At 35.9% G+C, this 25339-nt stretch overlaps 1 protein-coding gene across 2 annotated transcripts; it reads left to right on the forward strand.

Moving 5' to 3' along the window:
• Positions 1-738: 738 nt before the first annotated feature.
• LOC137407397 (uncharacterized) lies at positions 739-25086 on the forward strand. Of its 2 annotated transcripts, XM_068094042.1 has the most exons (9): positions 739-853; positions 1724-1751; positions 6169-6213; positions 6526-6682; positions 11350-11483; positions 22013-23065; positions 23703-23831; positions 24012-24057; positions 24767-25086. In XM_068094042.1, exons 1-9 carry the CDS (start codon positions 792-794, stop codon positions 24946-24948), a joined length of 1836 nt encoding a protein of 611 aa, XP_067950143.1. In that variant the 5' UTR covers positions 739-791; the 3' UTR covers positions 24949-25086. The 2 variants fall into 2 exon arrangements, with proteins under 2 accessions (XP_067950143.1, XP_067950144.1); XM_068094043.1 differs by lacking the exon at positions 6169-6213.
• The last annotated feature ends 253 nt before the right edge of the window (positions 25087-25339 follow it).

A 25339-nucleotide genomic window follows, 5' to 3' on the forward strand; every position in this document is an offset into this window, starting at 1 on the left:
TCTAAAGATATCTATTATAGAAAGTGTTAACATTTTAAAAGATATCTACCATAGCAGGTGTTAACACTTTAAAAATATCTACATATCATAGAAGGTGTTAACAACTTAAAGAAAAATAGCAGACCTATTTTTAGGATGCCTGAAAATATCGTAGGTAACCCAGTCTCACATATTCTATATGAATGGCTTGCCAAGATGAGAATTTGTTTATAAACTGTTAAACTTTTGAGAATATTTCACATGGTTGCCAATTTATTCTGACTATTTACATCATCTCCAACCTTTTTTTGAGGTCAAATATATTTAGAAATTTAGCAATAATCAGTTTGTCTTACCTGTATACAGTAGTTCAAATTTGTTTAAATCGATCTTTTATTATTATAAAGTGATAATAATGGCATTGGAGTTATTACAATAATTAAATGCAACAGTCTGGATCTGGCTATACAAGGCAAGTAAAACAATTCTGCATTTGTTAACTAATTTTTTGCAGTATGTAATCTTTGTTGAAAAAACTTTGTAAGAAAAACTTCTTTTGAAGAGTGGAATATTTGCAGTCATTCGCTTTCTACAATTTTAATGAGGTGACAATTGTTCGGCCGTTCAAGTGTAGAAACTCAGTGACTATCCTAGCGGATGAAACAAATCCTATCACAGCTGTTATTGCGCTTGTTCTTCATCGGAATTTATGATTGCCATGGCAACTAGCTCTACATAAAACACATAAGCTGTTTCAGTGTGTAAAGCTGAGCAGTCTCTTATGAGGCATAAACACAAACTGACTTCTTAACATGTTGTCTGATATAGTTTTAGTTATCGCTTTTGGCATGGTGGCTGGCCAAGGGAGTAGTGGGTAAGTAAGCTGTGCTGAGTGGCTGTGTGTCAACATGTACATGCATCTTGTTTATTAAGTACAAATACCCTGGCTGTCTGGTTTGTTGTGAGAGATCCTCATGTGTGCTGATAAGGCACAGAGAATAATTATATCACTTCGATTCTAAAGCATAAAATTATTGCAGCCAGTGGTACGAGCTACCAACTGCACTTTTGTTGCAGTGAAACCAATTGTCAAGAGTTCAAATCCTGTGCAATATAATATTTTTCTTAACCTCAATCGAGACTTAAGACCGATGAACAGATCAACAAACTCATTTTATTTGAGTAAAGATTAATTACATGAAGTTTTCACAAATTTGAGACACTGTCTGATGTCTGCATCATGCGCAAGAGTTAGGGAGTTGCCTTATTGCACCATGAATAGCTGTTTAGCGTGCACAGCTTGTTAGCATTTATGGTAATGCAATATTAAAAGACTCGTATATGCTAAGTTATATAGTGGAGTATGTTTGGTTATGCTAAGTTATATAGTGGAGTATGTCTGGTTATGCTAAGTTATATAGTGGAGTATGTCTGGTTATGCTAAGTTATATAGTGGAGTATGTCTGGTTATGCTAAGTTATATAGTGGAGTATGTCTGGTAAGATCCTTTCCAATTGAAAGCATATACAACATAAATTTCTCTAATCTCATGGAGGTCATTTGAAGGCTCCATATGGAGCTGAAGTTTAATCCAGTGTAGCTGTACCTTCCTTGAGATGACTAACTTTTAGTGAGTCATCAGGGAGTTGGGAAGGTTTTATGTTAATTAACTTTGAATAGATGTTGACACTCTCTATGGTTTATAGCTGCTAGTCATTGATGAGATTTATAACTTCTATTGTAGAGATCCTACCGGAGGGAACTCATTATCTGTAAGTATTACAGACTCTGCACATGGTTCATTCAACAGCAGATGCACTGCTACTCGATGTCTAGTTAGTATGACCATTGCCTCTTTAATTATTACTACACTGTGACATCACCAGATATATTATTACTACACTGTGACATCACCAGATATGTTGTTATTACTCTGCGACATCAATAGATATATTGTTATTACACTGTGACATCACCAGATATATTGTTATTACACTGTGACATCACCAGATATATTGTTATTACACTGTGACATCACCAGATATATTGTTATTACTCTGCGACATCAATAGATATATTGTTATTACACTGTGACTTCACCAGATATATTGTTATTACACTGTGACATCAATAGATATATTGTTATTACTCTGTGACATCAATAGATATATTGTTATTACACTGTGACATCAATAGATATATTGTTATTACACTGTGACATCACCAGATATATTGTTATTACTCTGCGACATCAATAGATATATTGTTATTACACTGTGCCATCACCAGATATATTGTTATTACACTGTGACATCACCAAATATATTGTTATTACTCTGCGACATCAATAGATATATTGTTATTACACTGTGACATCATCAGATATATTGTTATTACACTGTGACATCAATAGATATATTGTTATTACACTGTGACATCACCAGATATATTGTTATTACACTGTGACATCACCAGATATATTGTTATTACACTGTGACATCACCAAATATTTTACTCTGCTGATTTTCAGAACAATCTTATATGACCACTAAGGGAAGGGAAATGCTTTTTGTTGCTTTATTGGCGCTAACATTATAGAACTTCAAGTTCTTAACACTAGTCAATCAATTTAATAAGTTGTTTATATAAAATACTTGCGGTTGACAGTTGACTAAAAGTGGATGGACACTGATCAAAGTGTCATTTTAATGCTGTTTATTAAGTTTAAAAGGTTATAGTGTGTAATAATATTTCTTATCATTTAGTTGTTTGCTGACTACCTGACTATGTCTTCTCTTGACTGCAGAGGTTATTGATGTTAGCATTTCCTCTTTCATCATAATGTTGAGCGACAAATTGTCAGCCATAATCATAGTACTGCGGTAGAAATTATTGGTCCCAGTTGTTGATGTAGATACCAGATAATAGAATATGTTAGCTGATCATTTTAAATTTATCTGCCATATAATCTTGTGATGCGTGTTCAATCATTGAACGTTTTTGTTCGTCAGATAGGTTGCAGCATTGTTATCAGGCTCTCTTATTACCATAGTTACAGTACACATTTGTCACCATAGTTACAGTATAAATTTGCTGAATGGTATGTCTTGAGCCTGTAGGGTTTGAATTAACCTGATTTTAATTTGGATCGAGTTGTTTTGTAATTCTATTTTGTTTTACTAATTTATATCTGATTAGAATTAGGACAGCTAAAATGTGCAACACAGCTAAGTATATGTATAGCGATGTGTAAAAATACTTCAAAGAAAGAACTCGCTTTTGAAAGTGCCCATAATATTGTCCTAGTCTAATTTCTAAACTTCAAAAAACAACTGACATTACTGATGGCCAGCTAGGATGTGGTTGTAGTTGGTAGGAGCAATAGAGTCACCTGTATGTGCTGACCACACAGTTTAAGAAGTAGCAAGTCTACTCAGTGCTATTTATTTATTGGCACGCATAATTCTTTTATGCTTCTACGTTAAGTTGATAAAAGAAAGTTAGAGCATCGTATCAACTAGTTGAGAATGATCTTATTCAATAATTTAGTGGTGAATATATTGTATATATATTGTATATATATTGTATATATATTGTATATATATTGTATATATATTGTATACATTGCACATATATATATATATATATATATATATATATTCTATGTATATTGTATATATATTGCATTTATATTGTATATGTTGCATATCGTATATATATTTGCTGTTTATTGTATATGTATTGTCTTACATTGTATATCAATTGTTTATACATTTTATATCTATTGTATATATGTTGCATATACTGTATATATATTGTATAAATTGCATAAAAGTTGTACATATGTTGTACATAATGTATATATTTTATGTATATCGCATATATAAGTATATCTATTGTACATTTCTTTTTTGCATATATTGTCGAATGGCATAATACAAAGACTATAAGCTCAATGTTTGCGGATCAAAATTAGCAAGATACTGAATAGCGATCAATAATGTGCAGGACAACAAACCCCTTTCAACATTAATTGTTTGGCCTTGACCTAGCCATGCACATAACTTTGTACAAACCAATGACAACTGCTTTGAATGGCCTGCATATAAACTGTTTTTACCTATTCAGCTATGCCGCTGTCAAGGTAAAATTTCAACACCTATGACACAATTACTCATTTTAACTCTTCAGTTTCTGTTATCGAATGTTCGCATTCAAACAAAGTTTTTGTAGTCCATGTTTGAGCGACACATGACTAGCTAATCAGGCAGGCCTCACTGAGCACCAACTGATCTTTTAACAAACAAGCTTTTAGCAGCTGACATTTCCTCTGATACACCTGAGTGAAGTCTTAACCCTAACCATGCACTGAAACACAAATGCATGCACCAACTTACTTCTCACAAGATTTATATGGTACCATGAATGTGCATTTTGAGTAATTTATTTGGTACCCTGAATGTGCCTTCTGAGTGATTGATATGGTACCATGAATGTGCCTTTCGAGTGATTTATATGGTACCATGAATGTGCCTTCTGAGTGATTTATATGGTACCATGAATGTGCATTTTGAGTGATTTATTTGGTACCCTGAATGTGCCTTTTTGAGTGATTTATATGATAACCTGAATGTGCCTCTTAAGTGATTTATATGGTACCCTGAATGTGCCTTTTGAGTTATTTATATGGTACCCTGAATGTGCCTTTTGAATGATTTATATGGTACCCTGAATGTGCTTTTTGAGTTATTTATATGGTACCCTGAATGTGCCTTTTGAATGATTTATATGGTACCCTGAATGTGCCCTTTGAGTGATTTATTTGGTACCCTGAATGTGCCCTTGAAGTGACCTAGAATGTGTAGCTTAAAAGATGTTTTTCACTTTGATGTTCTTAAAAAAGAGCTACTAATAATCATTATTGGCAGATGTAGCATTGCAGTGGCCCTAAGTGTTTTCGGAATATAACTTTTCTATAGTCACAAGAGTAGTATAATAGTAGTTAGTAGTCAGTTCTACGGTATAGGAGTAGCTAGCAGTTAGTTATATGGTCCAGTAGTAGTCAGTTCTACGGTATAGGAGTAGCTAGCAGTTAGTTATATGGTCCAGTAGTAGTTATTTATATGATATAGTAAAACTTAGTAGTTGGTTATATAATATACTAGCTGTACTACCCGGCGTTGCCCGGGTAATAAAAAAGTCTGGACAAAAAATTGATTTGCATTTAACATATAACAACATTTCCCATTTTAACTTCCAAACTACATATCATGAGAAAAGTGTTTTGTGTAGTTGAAAATAAATTAAGAGACAAATAAAAACAAATGTAAAGGTTTTAAAACTTTGTCCAACAACTGTAACTTTCAAGCTATCAGCCTGGCGCATTGCCGATGAAAAATTTCAGTAAGCTAGGCTACTAATGACGGTAAGCCATGACGTTGCGTCAGCATTGTTGTCTAGCTACAGTTATTCTAATAATAACTATAGCCGGAATTCAGACCGACAAACAGAGGGACATACTTTGAAAAAAATATATAAATTAGTAGTTAGTAGTTAGTTATATAGTATAGTAGTAGTAGTTGCTTATATAATATGGTAGTTATGCGCTCAAAAGTTGAGTCATGCACATATTTGTCAAACTTGGAAATAGTTGATTGTGATGAATTAGCAAAAAAAGGCGTGCAGGTTTTCTGTCACTCAATAATGCTAATTTTGTGTGAGTTGCATAACCATTAGTAGTCTATTTTAAGACAAGGGCATATGGAATGGCTGAAATCAGTTTGGCTTAATATTACGTCGGCGATCTAATTGAACGAACTACTTATATAAATGTGCTCTGTATAGAGTCAACATGGTAAGAGGTTCCATAACTTACATACCATAGGTTACATATGGTAGTTGTTGGAAGTTATCTAACATAAATAGGGTCACCAGTAATGTTCATCGCTAAGCCTCAGATTGGACAATTATACTTTCATCCACTTCAACCTGCTACAAAAAACAAGCAGCACTCACCATACAAAATATTAAAATATCTGTGATGTCCTGGTTTTGGCAAACTTAGTTATGACGGTTGCCTGTAAAAAATAATATGTCAGGAAATTTGGTGATTGGACTTGTGATATCATTGTTCTTCTCTCTACTGCGTTTAATGTTTGAACTGTTTAATCTGGATTCTTTTTGTTACAGGGTCAGCTACCACCAGGTATAACCTTTGTGGTTACCAGACTTGGGGTGGGTTGGCCTACCTCCCTTTTTGTGTAATTGCCTACTGTAACTGCCTAATTTTTTAAATTACCCGTAGCTGCTGGCAGCAGCTTTATTACTCATTCAGTGTGAACGATTATTCAAAGCTTAAAGTAATTGTATGGCTGATCGGATTGGCTGCTTAAAGTCTATTCATAACGGCTGATGTCGCAAATGTGCCGCTGTAGCAAATAACAAGTGTTATACATAAAGTTGGATTTGTCTTCTACTTTTTGTCGGACATGGCTTAGCTTTAGTCAGTCGCGACTACCTTCCACATACCTTTATTGCTGTTCACAGAGCCTCGCATGCCCAATTCCGAAGACATTCTTTATAACAACTAGAACTGAACCATCTTGTACGTCTGACAACCAGTGCACGGGTCACAGAGATTTATGCTGCAATTGGTTTGGAAGCCAGCACTGTTTGCGTGGCATAGCAACTGCACCACGGACTGGTGAGAGTTCATACAGTTTTTTACTCTTCTATGTTATATTTAGATATTTTTGTTGAATAAATTAAGAACATCTCAACAAAGACTAGTAGATTCATTTAAGTTATTCAATGTATAACTTTGGACTGAAATATAGTCTAGCTCACTCGAAGCATTCCTTTCTCCGCTACTTGTGGCAAGTATATGTACATAATTGCTAACAGTGGCACGAAGTAGGAGAATGTTGATTTGCTTGTGGAAAAATGTGAGTCACTCATTATCAAGGTCAAACCACACGGTGTCGTAGCAACTTCAAAGAGACAACGGATGATGTTCTCATAATGAGAAAATCTAGTCAAGAGCCTCTCTAGATTAATGTGATTAGCGAAGGCTGTTTCTGGCACAGACTAATTCGTTGTTGTCAGGTATTATGTTTGAGTTGGTAGTGAAGTGAATGTTCAACTATCACTCCAACCTGAGCTACATTTGCTTTACTAATCATGCTATGAGCTATCTATACTAAAGTTGCTGCAAATGCCTTCTGGATTTTAAGGAATAGCCAAAGTGTTGAACTTTGTACCAAGATGCTTATCCGAATTCATCAAACACAGACTTGCATAGTTAGAAATTGGACTTGCTATAATCATTAAACAATTATATGACAAGACTCTCGACAAATAAATCTGGTTTCTTGCTCGACAAATAAATCTGGTTTCTTGCTCGACAAATAAATCTGGTTTCTTGCTCGACAAATAAATCTGGTTTCTTGCTCGACAAATAAATCTGGTTTCTTGCTCGACAAATAAATCTGGTTTCTTGCTCGACAAATAAATGCTTACATACATGTACTGTACTTGATACTGAGCTAAATTGGCTTTATTTTGCCATAACAAGCACTCAGAAAGTTATTAAGGTTGGTAAAGGGTGGAGGGTTCTAACATGTAAATGCGCAAATGTTACCTGAGCAAACCATTCAACTTATCAACCAACTCTGACGGTTCTGCTCTAAACGCTTACCGTGTACCGATCATCTGTTCCCAAATGAGACCCAGAATCTCTCACAATTTTTGAGCATGCGCAGATTGCAGCTTCCTGTTTCTCAAGTTATTTTGCTCATTTTAAACCATCACCGGTTGATACTTTTAAATATCCAGAGTTTTTATGAGATATTTTATATACGCTAGTACCAAAACTAATACAGGTATTAGTATCGATTTTAGTACCAGTATTAGTACTGGTATTAGTACCGGTACTAATACCAGGAGTCAGGTGTGTCAGTAGAGTACAGAGAATCAGTATATGCACAATAGATGGTAAGCGAATAGAGTAGGTGTTAAGGTGCGTGCACACTAGAGCGAATGTAATACGAAAGTGAAGCGATGCACACTAGAGCAAATGTAATACGAAAGTGAAACGATGCACACTAGAGCGAATGTAATACGAAAGTGAAGCGATGCACACTAGAGCAAATGTAATACGAAAGTGAAACGATGCACACTAGAGCGAATGTAATACGAAAGTGAAGCGATGCACACTAGAGCGATTGTAATACGAAAGTGAAGCAATGCACACTAGAGCGAATGTAATACGAAAGTGAAGCGATGCACACTAGAGCGAATGTAATACGAAAGTGAAGCGATGCACACTAGAGCGAATGTAATACGAAAGTGAAACGATGCACACTAGAGCGAATGTAATACGAAAGTGAAGCGATGCACACTAGAGCGAATGTAATACGAAAGTGAAACGATGCACACTAGAGCGAGTGTAATACGAAAGTGAAGCGATGCACACTAGAGCGAGTGTAATACAAAAGTGAAGCGATGCACACTAGAGCGAATGTAATACGAAAGTGAAGCGATGCACACTAGAGCGAATGTAATACGAAAGTGAAACGATGCACACTAGAGCGAATGTAATACGAAAGTGAAGCGATGCACACTAGAGCGAATGTAATACGAAAGTGAAGCGATGCACACTAGAGCGAATGTAATACGAAAGTGAAGCGATGCACACTAGAGCGAATGTAATACGAAAGTGAAGCGATGCACACTAGAGCGAATGTAATACGAAAGTGAAGCGATGCACACTAGAGCGTATGTAATACGAAAGTGAAACGATGCACACTAGAGCGAGTGTAATACGAAAGTGAAGCGATGCACACTAGAGCGAGTGTAATACGAAAGTGAAGCGATGCACACTAGAGCGAATGTAATACGAAAGTGAAGCGATGCGTCAAGGCGGAAGCAGCAGCGGCAAAATTGTGGCGTTTTCAGAGCGTTCAAATATGTTTGATCTTGTGTGAGACCTCTTGCACGCTATTGGCTGTTCCAAGGTAATAGACCGCAAAAACTGCAAGAGTGGTCGTACCAGTACCAAACACTAGTGTATTAATAATTATAAATTGATTAATTAATTCATAATAGTAGCGTGATCAGGTATGGAAGAGCAACTCATTAGGCTAGTAAGAGAGAAGCCATGCCTCTATAATCAAAGACACCAAAATTATAAAAGAGAAGATATCAACATTAATAACTGGCGAGAAATAGTGAAAGAGTTAAAGCTAGCTGGTTAGTAAATAAATCATAATAATAATTATTATATTTTAATTCTAATTTGAACTAATGCTGGATGGATGCAAATGATGTCGCACCAAGTGTGCTTTGAGGTGACATTCGTTTGACGCCTTAGCTGCTACAGCTTCGCTTAACTCGCTTTTAGTGTACTCACACCTTTAGAGTACTGGGCCGTTATAGTAAATATCGTGGCCTCGAACCCTGTTTAGCGGTATCTTTTTCTCATCCTCCAACACTGGTTTCAGACAGACAAACATGGCTCTCATTACAGCAAAGATTTCCAAAGCTTTTTATGACCTATTTAATAATATTTTTATTTTGCCGAATTAAAGGCACACCTTTAAAAAACCAGCTGAAAGGCCTAACTACCACCTTTAAACCAACATATTACAAAAAGGTCTCCCTGCAGATAGTATGGATCTTTAGGGCTATCTCATGGATAATCTTTAATTACACTGTTGATTACTCTATGAACTACTTCATTAGTTGCTTTATTGATCGCTCTATTGATAACTCTATTGATCCATCTATTGATCACTCTATTAATTCCTCTATTAATTACTCCATAGGCTACTTTATTGCAGGATTCAATTGATAAGGCTGTAAAATCAGCATGCCAACAAAGGGACTATTAATACCATAGATATAGTAAATATATATATATAGTATATAGTAAATAGAGTGTATTATATCTATGATTAATACTTTCTTCCCTCACCTTCCTTGTCTGATAAAAACTTAGTACCGACTTCTTTGGTAAATGCAGACTCCATCTCTTTGAATATCATCAAACATTGACTGCCAATAGAAAAGCTTACGTTGTGCTCAAACAAAACATCTAATGTATTTTCAGTGGTAATATTTTCGTCCGCCTATTTTTGCTAAGAGGGGGATTTGGGTCATGCAAGATCTTCTATGAGTCACCAGCAATTCAAGATTGGCAGTAAATTATTGGTTTTTCACTGGCGAGTCGCACACTGGTACTGCTCATGCACATGAAAGGCAAGCGCTCAACAAGCTCACATCAATCTCGGCTAATCCAATCTTATAAAATAACACCCTTGTAGGTGACTGAAAACAACAAGTGCAGTGATCATCTTGACTATAGCATGAGTTGTAGAGTAGTCTGCCTGTCTGTTGCCTAGTGCCATAGTTTTAGGTTGAGAAAAATATTGTAGCATATGGGATTTGAACTCATGACATCTCGACACTATTACACCTCGGTTAATTCTTCACCAACCAGTATTTTTGTTTAATTGTAAAATGATTTTTTTCTGCGAGCTATATTGGCACACCTGACCGTCTTTCACAGAACAAGAAATTGCCAGGATACAATTACAATAATAAGAGCGTCGTCTGTCTATCTGTCCTAGTATTGCAGAAAAATGTAGAAATACGGACTCTCTGTGCTTTGTCGATACACCTGACAATCTCTCACAGAACAACATGCTGCTAAGATACTAATAATAGTACTAGTAATAATAGCAACAAACTCACTAGTAATAATAATGAGAAATAAGTGTACATCAGTGAGTGCAAAGTGATGCAAAGTCCACCAACAACCAATTAAAAGTACAATGGAAAATAGCTTATCAAAAGCTGGCATGTAATATATAATATAATTCCTTATAATAATATTCAATATAATAATTCATATAATTGTTATTTCTATATGACTAGCCAACTGTACTTCTTTATTGTATAATTTATTTATTGCCTGCATCGCTATTAAAATGTTGGTAATTATTTAAAAATACATAGCAGTTGTTATAAGGTGTTGTTTGATATTGTGGTTTATGGCATCATTGACAGCTGACACTGACAGCTGACATTGGCATCTGACAGCTTGAGAAATCAGGTTCTTGTTGAGTTTCTTGCTAGAGTTCTTCAGTTTCTCAGCTGGTGTGATAAACAAAAGACAAGCCACAGAAGAAGGGAAGATTTTACATCACCACTCTTCATCAAAATGCAATTGCCATGTTCCCATTTTTGTGCTATTTTATGAGGGTTGTCTGCCCTTCAGACAAGAAAACTAAATATTTCACCTTTTATCATTTATGGTTCTAATTGGGGCTATAAGTTTCAACTTACACACTGCAACTGAATCAATTTTAGGGGAATGCCCAGTTGAGGTAAATACTCCTTGTCGGGCTGACTTTGTTGGATGTAGATATGATGACGAGTGCCAGGGTGAGAGAAAGTGCTGTAACAACACAAGGTGCTTCTACTCAGAGTGCACTGAACCGGCAGTGAGTATTAGATATATTTGCCTAAGAATCGTGTCAAAATCTCATATAGAACTTTGCATCTGTCTAACAAACTAAACTAGGCAGGTTTGGATGCATGTCAAGGTTTCCAAGGTAAAAGAAAACAGTCTATAAATATTTAATGTATTTAATAAATATATGAAATAATTAATAACTTTGTTTCTGGTTATGCAACAAACTGTTGCCGTGGCTACTAATAAAGTTGTTGCCATGCCTACCGTGGAAGCTACACACAATCATCGCTATCATAAAAGTTGTGTCCGTCGGTCTAAAGCCAGCGCTTCAAGGTTGGATGAGAAAAAGATTGCATCACACGGGATATAAACTTTAACATTTGGCTTAGCGGTCAGGCATGCTACCATCTTCAACACTTCACCTCCTTCCTGCTCTGTGGAATAGTTATTCAGTATATAATATATAGCTGTCATAAAAGATTATTTGTTACGGCGCACTGGACCGTGAGGGTAGTCATAGCGCTATGAGGTCTCACAGAACTGCATCCATTTTTATACACTCGGATTGCCTAAACAGCGAATATAACAATAAGAGATTGAAGATATCTATAATTCATGCAATGTTTATCATCATAAGGGCCTTGTCCCTTTGTACCAAGTTGCAGTTGGTCGGTTAAAAATATTGTTACGTTTGGGATTCGAACTCCTATAGGTTAAAGCTAAACCATATTTCAGTGCGTAACAGTTTGTGTCCTAAGGAGTAAGGACCACCCTCTTCGCTGATGATTCGGCAATTTGGTTGCTAAACAAGCCAACTCTAGACTTGCTACATTATGAGAAGCGGTTAAGCTGTTTGGCCCACCTTCATATTTTGCTCTCAATCATATTTTTACATTTTACTCTGTTGCAATAAATCACTTGAAATAAATCACTTTACGTACATTATGCATTATACATACATTATACATTATGTACATTATATGCACATTATATGTACATTATACGCACATTATATGTACATTATACGTACATTATATGTACATTATATGTACATTATGCGTACATTATATGTACATTATATGTACATTATATGTACATTATGTGTATATTATATGTACATTATACGTACATTATATGTGCATTATACGTACATTATATGCACATTATACGTATATTATATGCACGCTATATGTACATTATACATACGTTTTATCTACATTATATGTACATTATATGTACATTATACGTACATTATATGTACATTATATGTACATTATATGTACATTATACGTATATTATATGCACATTATATGTACATTATACATACGTTTTATGTACATTATATGTACATTATACGTACATTATATGTACATTATACGTATATTATATGCACATTATATGTACATTATACGTACATTTTATGCACAATATATGTACATTATACGTACATTATATGTACATATAATGTACATATAATGTACATTATATGTACATTATATGTACGTATAATGTACATTATACGTACATTATATGTACGTAAAGTGCTTTAGGTAAATAGAGTTTCTACTGCAATCCTAAACTAATAAAACCATCGTGGTTACATATTTTGTTTAAGAATCTACTTTGAGTGATTTATTGCAACAGAGCAAAATGTGGAAATATGATTCAACGTTAAATGTCATAGTAGGTCAAACAGCTAAACTGCTTCAAGACTCTGCATATGAAGTTATCAACTTACGAAGCGTCATTTCATAGAAATATTGCTGCTATTAACGAAATATGCTTCTAAATACAAAAGGAGCTGCTTAAATGGGCGGATGGCAGCGCAGTTTGAAAGTGTTGGCCCTGAGTTGTTTTGCTATTGGCTGACGCCCAGCAACTTCTACCTATCTCATTGGCCCGTTTGTCTGTCGGAGGTACTCGCAATGAGTCTTACTCAGTTTTAGCTGCTAGCAATACTCAGTGAACACTCAGTATATCCTAGCTGCTAGCAATACTCAGTAAACACTCAGTATATCCTAGTTGCTAGCAATACTCAGTAAACACTCAGTATATCCTAGTTGCTAGCAATACTCAGTAAACACTCAGTATATCCTAGTTGCTAGCAATACTCAGTAAACACTCAGTATATCCTAGTTGCTAGCAATACTCAGTAAACACTCAGTATATCCTAGTTGCTAGCAATACTCAGTAAACACTCAGTATATCCTAGTTGCTAGCAATACTCAGTAAACACTCAGTATATCCTAGTTGCTAGCAATACTCAGTAAACACTCAGTATATCCTAGTTGCTAGCAATACTCAGTAAACACTCAGTATATCCTAGTTGCTAGCAATACTCAGTAAACACTCAGTATATCCTAGTTGCTAGCAATACTCAGTAAACACTCAGTATATCCTAGTTGCTAGCAATACTCAGTAAACACTCAGTATATCCTAGTTGCTAGCAATACTCAGTAAACACTCAGTATATCCTAGTTGCTAGCAATACTCAGTAAACACTCAGTATATCCTAGTTGCTAGCAATACTCAGTAAACACTCAGTATATCCTAGTTGCCAGCAATACTCAGTAAACACTCAGTATATCCTAGTTGCTAGCAATACTCAGTGAACAGACAACTCCTAGTTGAACACTTGGCTAGTTGCCAATGGTAAACACTCTTTGTTGTTTTATTTGTTGTTTTTCTGTTCATTCTTATTTTATGCATATTTATTTATTCATTATGTAATAATATAATTCTAAAATGTAATTATTACATCTTTTAATCATTATTTATAAGTCATGCAAGTATTACCTACGCCCAAATTATGTGGTAGTTTGGAACGGATCAGGGCATTTACAGTGTAAAAAGCGTTTAACTTGGGAATTTTTCTGCTTACAAAATGACTTCTCAAACGAATTAATTAATAGCTAGAGTTTCTACTGTAAATAATAATATTAAAATTGTCTGCCTGTGCCTATCATCACGGTCTCTAAGTAGCCTTTAGCAGTCTTTTACTAAAGATACTCAGTTGAGAATGTAAGTCTCTACTTAACGCAGCAACTCAGGAACAGCTAAGTCTGTCTGTATGAGACTAGCTTGTAAAGGAATAACTTACTGGTAGTTTAGTTTCCTGCCCTTTAGTTGTCTGTTTCAACATTAAGCAGATAACTCCAGTCAGTCTGTAGATAACACTGCATTACATCAATGCCTGAGTGGAACATAGAAGAGTTTAAACAATCGCGTAAACATCGTTTTATATAAAGCCTTTTTTTTGGTGGCGGCGAATGTTCAAAAAATTTACATACACTTGCATTGCGCTGAATTATTTTTACACTTTTTGAAGCTTAGAACCAGCGCTAAAAATTATTGACTGGAGAAACTTTGTATTAGAACCAGTGCTAAAAAAATATTGACTGGAGGAACTTTGTATCAGTCTAAATTAACAAAGTAGTGTAAATTTTATTAATCCCACGACCAAACACGAGCGAAGCGATTGTTTGGGAGCTTTATGATAAACGCATATGCGCACACAACTCTCGAAAAATTATCCATTAACGGCCGTTACCAAACCTTGTACCGAAATCCTATCAAAAAATTTAACCATTTTTGTGTGCAGAGTTGTTAAAGTATAATAATGATACAAAACACATATAAACATATTTAATAATGTTAGTCTTTGAAAAGTCTTTGAAAAGTTGATGCAATATCCTAACACTAACCCATTTGATCGGATTATACATAAATAGACAGATTAATTTGGCCTAAAATCGCAATAAAAACTTGACAAGCTTTTTTTAATCAAAATTAAGACCGGCAAACGAAATGCCGATAAGGCCCTGCGACAAATAATAGAACCATTAAGTCATGCACATTTCACGAGAAAAACGTGCACATTTTACCAGTTTATGACATTGTCCAGTCGTCGAAAGTTTCTGTAATTAACGTACGTAAAAGTAATGAAAAGTAATCGTTTCTCTTTTGCCGATTCTACCGGAATCCGACATTTTGGACACATATAATGAGTACTTTGGTATTCCAACTGATGTCCATAGCAGTGAAAGTAAAGGAAAGGATGATGATATTTTTCTAACAATTCTACCGGACTCTGACGTTTTGGACACTTATAATGAGTACTTTAGTATTCCAAATGATGTCCAAAGCAGAGAAAGTAAAGGAAATGACGATGATATTTTTCTGATGATTCTTATAAGATTATTACAATATTTAATTGTAAGCATAATTATTTGACTATACAAGATTATTATAAGATTTAGTTATAAGAAGAATTATTCGAATTTACAAGATCGAAGTATATAGTGACTGATGGTGTGCAATATGTTACTATTATTATTTTTTTAAAGATTTTGTTGATGGTACTGCCGCTCTGCCCAATATCGCGGCACTGCCAAGCCGTTTTTAATATCTGCAAAATTAAGTAATAGGCCTACATTTTCTTATAGATATACATCTATTTCTATGACAGCAAGCTAAAATCTGTTTAGATTTTTAAATTCAGTATAATTTTTAGATATAAATACAGAAATCTAGATAAATATCACAACTTTTTGATATTGGTTGCTATGACCAATGATATACAACCCCCCAGCCTGTGTGTATTACACAGCAGCTTGCCATTTTACTTCTAAAATTGCATTTCTCTATTGCAGGGAGAGATATAAACATAAAATCTTTTCCTTTCATTATTGCTGTTTGTTGTGCATAATAACACCCAATACATTACAGCTACCATTGCAGCTACCATTGCAGTTCTCCTATTGCACTGCAGTGCCATTTGACTGCTAATATTGCATTTCTCAACCGGCAGTACCCTTTCCTTTTCCATTATCACTTTGGTCATGGGCTGTATGACAGGGGAATTTTTAGCAATTAAAATATTAGTTATTATTTGAAAAACGTATTTTACTAATTACATGTATTGAATATACAATTTTGAAGTTATCTTTTCAAACATCTAAGAACCGAAAACTTCCAATATATAAGAGTCGCCAACAAAGTAAAGAATGGAGAAGTGGAATTGTTGTGGTTAAGTAACCCTAGCTACTTTTTGAAGTGGGTTTTTGGAAAGTGAAAGTGTCTCAGTAATATGATATAAATTAGAGGCATGGAATTTCTGCTGCCTTGGCTAACTAGCTATGACGTCTTTGTCTAAACCCTTATAATCGTAAACTCAGGTCAATGTTATAGCAAGTTGATTATCCAGCAATTTCATAAATCAAGTATTTAGGAGTAGAAAATTCTTAGTTTTCTTTCCCTGCCTTCTATAAACAAACAGATTACAGGATCAGCATATCTATGTCTTTGTCATTACTGCTTGTTACATCACTAGCATATCTATGTCTGTGCTGTTTGTTACAATATCAACATATATATGTCTATGCTGATTGTTATAGTACCAGCATATCTATGTCTATGCTGCTTGTTACAATATCAACATATATATGTCTATGTAGCCTGTCTTGACAAACTGTTGTTTTTGCGAAGTTGTCCCCCCGTCGAGTGGGTGAGCAACACAACAGCTTTTCACAAGACGTACTGCACCTGATGCATCAGCTGCACTGAAAGGGAGTTGTTCTCTTCCGTCTATGCGGCTTGGCTGCGATGTTCTGGCGGTCGCTCCATTGGTAATCATAATGGATTTCGCGCAAAAATTTGTGTAGAAAAAATAAGATTACAACGTTTAACCAAAGACCAGTCTCTGTTGTAAACTTTAGTAGAACTTACAAATAAAATAAATTGAAAATAAAACACATAAGAACAAATAAAATTAACTGATACAAAAACAGAAATAAAATTGACTGAGCGTACAAATAACGACATGTTTAGTCGCTGTTGTTACCTAAGTTCTCAAGTTCTACTAAAGTTTACCGCAGAGTCTGGTCGCTGGTTAAACGTTGTAATCTTATTTTTTTCTACATAAATTTTTTGCGGGAAATTCGTTATGATTACCAATGGAGCGACCGGCATAACATCGCAACCAAGCCACAGAGACGGAAGAGAACAACTCCTTATAAATGCAGCTGATGCATCGAGTGCAGTACGTCTTGTGACAAGCTGTTGTGTTGCTCGCCTGCTCGACGGGGGGACAACTCCGCAAAAACAACAGTTTGTCAAGACAGGCTAATGTTTATGCTGCTTGTTACAGTACCAGCATATCTATGTTTATGCTGCTTGTTACAGTATCAGCATATCTATGTCTTTACTGCTCTTGCTAATCAACTAATGAACCGAAGTTTCTTATAGGCCTACATGTAAATTTGCAAAGCTTTTCTGCTTTTCCTTGGAACTTTGAAAGTAACATCAAGGAAATAAGCAATAGCTCTTTTTATTCAATATGCTTTACTTAAAGGTTGACTTGCAATAAAATTCACATTACAGCTATTTGGTAGCAAAAGATTCACCATGTCTTACTCTGCTGTGTTGTAGGTGCCAAATATGTGGAAATGTGATTACAAGCTCTTAAAAGCTCAAAAACGAAAAGCCGCCGTAGATTGGAATCTCTTGATTTCGATGACGTATCCGCGGAGTTTGGTTATTGTCTTGTCACGTGATGTTCTCGTGTGAATTGAAAGGCCAATAAAAAGCTCAATATAAAACTTATCGTAGCGATAGTTTATGAGAAACACTTCGGGTTTTACCTAAGACCCCGTATCAAATATAGATGCTCGATACTTTACAGTTTCAGCTTGGCCATTCCGTACAACAATTCAACGTACGTGTACATGTCCGAGTTGCGATCATAAAAAATTTCCAAGTCTGAAGAGTTAAGACCCTGGCGTTTCGAGCCTGACGCTCTATCTGAAGAAGATCCTCAACAGAATCAAACCTCCCAGCAAGTAAGCACCGCCACTAGCCAGCTCTTATGTGCCAAGCTAGCTAGTAGTAATAGTTTTACCTAGAGAGTGATAGAACGAATATTATTTTATATATATATGATTTTAATGATGATAATTATTCCTTCATATTGCGAAAAAATAATTACAGATTTTTCTCGAATGATAACATTAACAATTTTAATATTTAAATCTATTGCTGTACTGATATACTGTTGGATAACATCGACCTGATGTATTAGCTATGGTTGCATAGACATATCTGTTCATTTCTTTAGGAGCTAATACCACCGGCTACAGAGTGAAGTGTCTGCAAGCTCTGTCAAGACATGCCATCTCTTCCTGAATGTTTGTGCTGCCATGATGCTGAGTTTGTGCATCGCCTCCATGACCGCGGGGAGCATGAATGCCTGTGTATGCATTCTGGTGTGGACGGACTTGTGGTGCCTGCACCCCTTGAGTTGGGGTGCAATAATTACCTGCAATATCATAGTGAGTTGGATTTTCATTTAATGCCAACAACACCAAAGCTATGCTAATGTGTCAAGCATTATCTACATGTACAATTCTTGTGTTACACATTTAATGCATCAGTTGAACACACATATTCTGAATTCGTGGAACACAAGGAGAACTGTTTTATTTGGCTTGTACACTTACTAAAGTAGAGAGTGTATTAGTTTTATGATTTTATTATATAAAGATCGAGATTATTTTGATGATCAGCAATTATTGTTTTTCAATAATTGTTTTGGTAGATAATCTATTCCCATTTGGAGAGCCATCGCCAAATGCTCGGAAAAGGTTGTGTGCATACCGCAATCTTGTGTTTTGGCAAATGCCGAAAATCTTGTTTGCAAGTCTGCAAACTCTTCTTCATCATCCGTTGGTGGGAAAAGAGCCCGAATCTTAGACACCAAGCAGGCGTGTAGAGGCCGTCGCTCGCCACGACGAATTTGCCGCATAAGCCAAAACACAAGCTTGCGGTGTGCACACAACCTTTGTAACAACATCCGTTGTAATGGACCTCACTCTCAGGCCGTGGGAAATTAGATCGGACTGGCATCGCTTGAAGCCTTACAGCTCCGTGGCGTTAGAGCTGGTGGTCTCCGTTGACTGCAAAGTAAAGAAAGTTACGACCAACAATCACTTTCACATTATTTGAATGAATTATTTAGCTAGATCAGCAACTTCATGTTTATGTATTGATAACTACTAAAAAATTTGGGTTTTTGTCAGGCTGTGAAGTAAAAACTGACAAAGTTTTACCTTGACAAGAAGACTGCTGACTATTAAACTGCAGCTCTGATCCATCATAGTGTAGGCCTCGTATAGTGCGCAATGCCCAGGACTATCGCATCCACTGTCACCTGCCAAATCAAGCTCCCAATCGATTGCCGCCATCAATCCCTCGTTATGCAGGGTGTACTGCTCAGCAATACACTGTAAAATATTGTAAAACTTCATTATACAAGATTAATTTGTATCATTGTCATTAGTCTAAGAATGTAGAATCCTCTTCTCCCTTTTTGTGCTATATTATAATGAAGAATCAGAATTTTAAATTATAATATGTTTTGCTTGAAGGATGGCATATTTTCATTTCAAGAGAAAAATGGTTTCTAAATGTCGTTATTTAATTAGTGTGCCAAGCTTTTACTCACATTTTCCAAGTTTATGGGTAAATAATAACACTCACACCATGTAAGTATTCTCTTTGTTGGTAGAGGCAAATGCTGTGGCTTGGTATCGCGATGTTCAGGAGCGACAGAAAACGGAGGTTCTGCGTAAGGCATCCGCCTGAAAAGAGTGATGCAGCTGCCAGCAGGGGGTTGATGACGTGAGCTCTGTTCACCTTGGCAGTTGTTTCCCAAGTGTACGATTGGTGACAGGAGGCACATGTAACCTTGAACTCTACCCATCCGCCTTCTTGCACCATCGTGAATGAGCAGGGGAGGGCGCAGGCGAGACAGTGAAATAGTCGCTGGAGTGCTGTCACACTTACTATTATTTTCTCCTCTTTGAAGCAGGATACGGGTCTGAAATCACAACACAATAGTTGACTTGCAATAAGATTTGTACAACATCATTTCCTGTTATTATATCATACTTGCTTGATCAGAAAAAGAATAAATATATAGCCATGCAATCATGACACAGATTTTACAAAACCTTATCAGAATCCATAATATTGTAAACATAAAATGTGAGTAATAACTCTATGGATATTTTTTATATTTTGTCAAGTTTGGTTAAATTCAGCTCTAACTTACATGTAATTGGAGAGCGTTTGACGCTGGCCAACATAGCGCTCAAACTCTTCCCAGTCTTCAGTGGTTGGCACAAACTCTTCATCTAATACTAATAATCTAATAATATTAATATGCTATTAACGATGATACCAGAATAGATTAATATATTACGTTTTACAGATAGATATGCAGTATGAATTAGTTTTGTTATTACAATAAGAATAATACATGTAATTAAAAAGATAAAATACTAATAATATCATATTACAATTAAATGACATTAATATTGTTATATTAAATATAGATTTATACAGTAGTATTAGGAAAATACTAGAAAATAACCCGAGTTACTACTACTAATACGAGTAGTTCATAAAATAAATTACTCACTTGCTTTGGTGACATGTGGAGTATGCAAACAGGTTAGAAAACATGTCGTCTTTGAAATGGTGAAAACAAAGGTAAGAGTAAGCGGGCGAATAAATAAAGTTTGTCACATCCAGCTTCACCCAGTTGCTTCACGTCCGATGAAGGTCTGGTCTTTTCTCTGCTCTTGGCCAAGAAAAAAGGTGCTTCTCAGCTTGGCAGCCGCACAAACACGATGTGGTACGTTAGAGATTATGACGCATTGAAATTAACAAGTTTAATATGAGAAAGCGTGTCTGTTATTTGCGATAGATCAAACTTGAACTGAAACTAACATTATCTGATCATGTGACTTACAATTCCCGCCATATGGCGCAAACAATTTCTACAGCATTTTTTGTCCATCATAGTGGACCAAAAGGCTCATCATTTTTATCAGAGGATGATATGCAATCGTTCAAGCTAAGTTTAAAAAATTGAACATACTTTGATGCTAAGTTTTGAGATATCAGTGATCAAAGTTGCAGCATTACGATGCCGATAAAATAGACGCTTAAGAACAATAGACATGGTTTTTATTGCAAGCGTGAAGTATATTTGTGAAAATATTTCGACGAATAAGGATGCATGAAAGTGTAAACATAAACCATCTTGCACACATACGTCACATTTTAGCCGTTTTGGAAAACGAATCCAAACTATCGCGGTCTCGTATGGCTGCGATTTTCTGTTCGCTTTTGAGCCTCTAAGAGCTTTTAATCACATTCCCACATATTTGGCACCTACAACACAACATAGTAAGACATGGCGAATCTTTAGATACCAAATAACTGTAATGTGAATTTTATTGCAAGTCAACCTTTAAAGTACGTAAATGTTTTGATTAATTATGCATGATATACTATGGACTCTGGTTTGCATTACAAATTTGGCTCATGCTTCTCTAGATGAGCCATTTGGAACTTTAAATCAAATTGATTGTTTTTACATGAAAACGTTTATACTAATACAAAGTTATATTTAAATAAAACAATACTACACATTTGGAGAGAATTTTCAATATTTCTGTAAATTTCTGTATTTCATGAATATTTCTGTTTCAGGCTTCAATCTGCACTCGAATCGGTTGTCCTCCTCCACCATCTGAAGGATGTGTAAACATTGGAACAACCTTCCCGAATGGTCCTAACTGCCCTTCTTGTAGAGTATGCAATGATCCACCAACTACCACCCCACCACTAGTGATTTGTACTCGAATCGGTTGCCCTCCTCCACCATCTGAAGGATGTGTTAACATTGGAACAACCTTCCCTAATGGCCCTGATTGTCCTGGATGTAGAGTATGCAATGATCCACCAACTACCAGCCCACCACTAGTCATCTGTACTCGAATCGGTTGCCCTCCTCCACCATCTGAAGGATGTGTTAACGTTGGAACAACCTTCCCGAATGGCCCTGACTGTCCTGGATGTACCGTTTGTAATGATGTGACTCCTCCAGTCATCTGTACTCTAATTGCTTGTCCCCCTCCACCTCCTGCAGGTTGTGTAAACATTGGAACAACTTTCCCTAATGGCCCAAACTGTCCAAGGTGTCGAGTTTGTAATGATCCACCAACTACCAGCCCACCACTAGTCATCTGTACTCGAATCGGTTGTCCCCCTCCACCATCTGAAGGATGTGTTAACATTGGAACAACCTTCCCTAACGGCCCTGACTGTCCTGGATGTACCGTTTGTAATGATGTGACTCCTCCAGTCATCTGTACTCTAATTGCTTGTCCCCCTCCACCTCCTGCAGGTTGTGTAAACATTGGAACAACCTTCCCTAATGGCCCAAACTGTCCAAGGTGTCGAGTTTGTAATGATCCACTAACTACCACCCCACCACTAGTCATCTGTACTCGAATCGGTTGCCCTCCTCCACCATCTGAAGGATGTGTTAACGTTGGAACAACCTTCCCGAATGGCCCTGACTGTCCTGGATGTACCATTTGTAATGATGTGACTCCTCAAGTTATCTGTACACAAATCGCTTGCCCTCCTCGGCCACCTCCAGGATGTATCAATATTGGTACAACCTTCCCTAATGGTCCTAACTGTCCAGCATGCAGAGTTTGTAATGACCCAACAACAACCCAACCTCCTTCGCAACAGGTGATTGTTTCAGCTTTGATTAATAATGTTCAACTCTATTTTGCCAAGTCTTTTAGTAGTTTCAACCTAGCGCGAGTCACTGTTAAGATAAGAGTATGGGATAAAAATCTGACGATATATGTAAAGTTATTTTGGTAAGATGCAAGCATGTAGACTACTCAAACTCAAAGCTGTCTAATGTACACAAGTAAAGCACTCAGAATACATAGAGTTACTAACCAAACTTTCTTATTTATATACTAAGGGGCACTATGCTAACCAAGATGTTATACACTCCCTCTATGGCCTAATTGTATAGAAATCCTGACCTGCTAACAACAAGCTTGGGTTCAATTCTCAACAAGGTCAATCATGGTGACAAGATTGATATCCAACCTTAAACTGCTTTCTGCGACTGAGCATGTCTCCAGTTGTGGAGGTTTCCTAGTCACTGAACTTAGACATGTACAGACAAGATTGTAGAGCCATTATCTGGGCAACAATGCTCTTGAAAGCATACATAGAATTTGCTTGCAGTAAGCTAAGGAAGCATCACACTTGACCTTCAAGGGATTGCTCGCATACCTCTCTAGTTCTATAAATATGTTCTAATACTACTGGCTTATTGATGATAGAAGCTTCCAGAATCAATTTTTAGAGATGCCCAAGAAGAGGATGTGACAAGCCTCCACCACCTCAAGGTTGTGTAAATATTAGAAACTCGTACCCTAATGGGCCGAACTGTGAGCCACCCTGTCCATACTGTGTAGATTCTCCGCCAACATTGGTAAGCTCCTGAAAGCAAACTTGGACTGTAATGACACTGCTCATGATTTTCCGTTATCCAACTTTTACTGTCATCGAATGATGTTAGTCTGAAAACTTTTGATCAGCATAGTTTGAAGCCCAAAGTCTAAGTCAGCTGTAGGAACAACTGAAAAAAGTTATTTATTTGTTTGTTTTGCAGGCTTCAGTATTGGGTGTTCTTGTCATCAACTCTTGCATGTCAACAAGTAAGTATGTGGCTAGATATTGCTTGACGGTTACTGGGGTTGATAACAAGTCTTCTGAGAAAGCACTTCTAACGCTAGACATGATTATATTTGTTCTACTCTTGACGTACATTTGCACACATACATGTTGCAACACAACCTGCACCATTTTCCCAATGGTTTTAAATGTTGAATGTAGCAGTTCATATATTTTTGGTGCTTTGAACTTGGTTACAAAGCTTCTGTTAAATTGTGCTCTTGGCTTTAGACTACTAAATGTGGCCTTGTTTGACTGTATTTAGATGAATATGGCCTTGACTAATTTTAGGCAACTGAATATGGCCTTGGCTCACTATAGGAAACTGAATATGGTCTTGACTCACTATAGACAACTGAATATGGTCTTGACTCACTATAGACAACTGAATATGGTCTTGACACACTATAGGCAACTGAATGGGAAAACTGTGTTTTCCATTCAGTTGTCTTCAATGAAAGACCACTTTAGGTTGCCTTGCATTCAATGAAACCTCACTGAAATAGAAATGAAGCTCTCAAACAAATTAAGAGAGGTATGAGATATAGATTAGCTATACTAGATATAGATTAGCTATACTAGATATAGATTAGCTATACTAGATATAGATTAGCTATACTAGATATAGATTAGCTATACTAGATATAGATTAGCTATACTAGATATAGATTAACTAGACTATCATATTTTTAGATTCTTACTTCAGCACTGAGCTCGGTAACTGTCAAAAGTTTTCTAACTCTGCATCCCCTCCTGCTACCAATGCTGTTGCTTTAAGCCAGCCACAGCTGTGCAGCTCTGGAACACTCTTCGACCTACGGATATGCGGGTGCAACCATGCTAGGAATGTAGATACAACTACCTGTAGGTCATGAGCTCTCCGGACTAACTTACTCCTATTTTATATTAAAAACCATGCAAATGTAAATTACTAAATCATTTGTATCATGTGTTGCATACTGATTTCAAACTGAAATATTTAATCAGCAATAAAATGTATGTTTTCTGTCTGATTTATCAACTCACTCTCTCTTGTTCAGAAGTTTATCCCTGAATAAATAGATTAAGGTAGCCTCAGTTCCTATATATATTATATATATATATATATATATATTATATATATATATATATATATATATAAACATATATATATATAAACATATATATATATATAGATATATATATATATATATATATATATAAACATATATATATACATAAACATATATATATATATAAACATATATATAAACATATATATATATT

This window comes from Watersipora subatra, chromosome 10 (genome assembly GCF_963576615.1).
Source record: "Watersipora subatra chromosome 10, tzWatSuba1.1, whole genome shotgun sequence".
In the NCBI taxonomy this organism is placed as follows: domain Eukaryota; kingdom Metazoa; phylum Bryozoa; class Gymnolaemata; order Cheilostomatida; family Watersiporidae; genus Watersipora; species Watersipora subatra.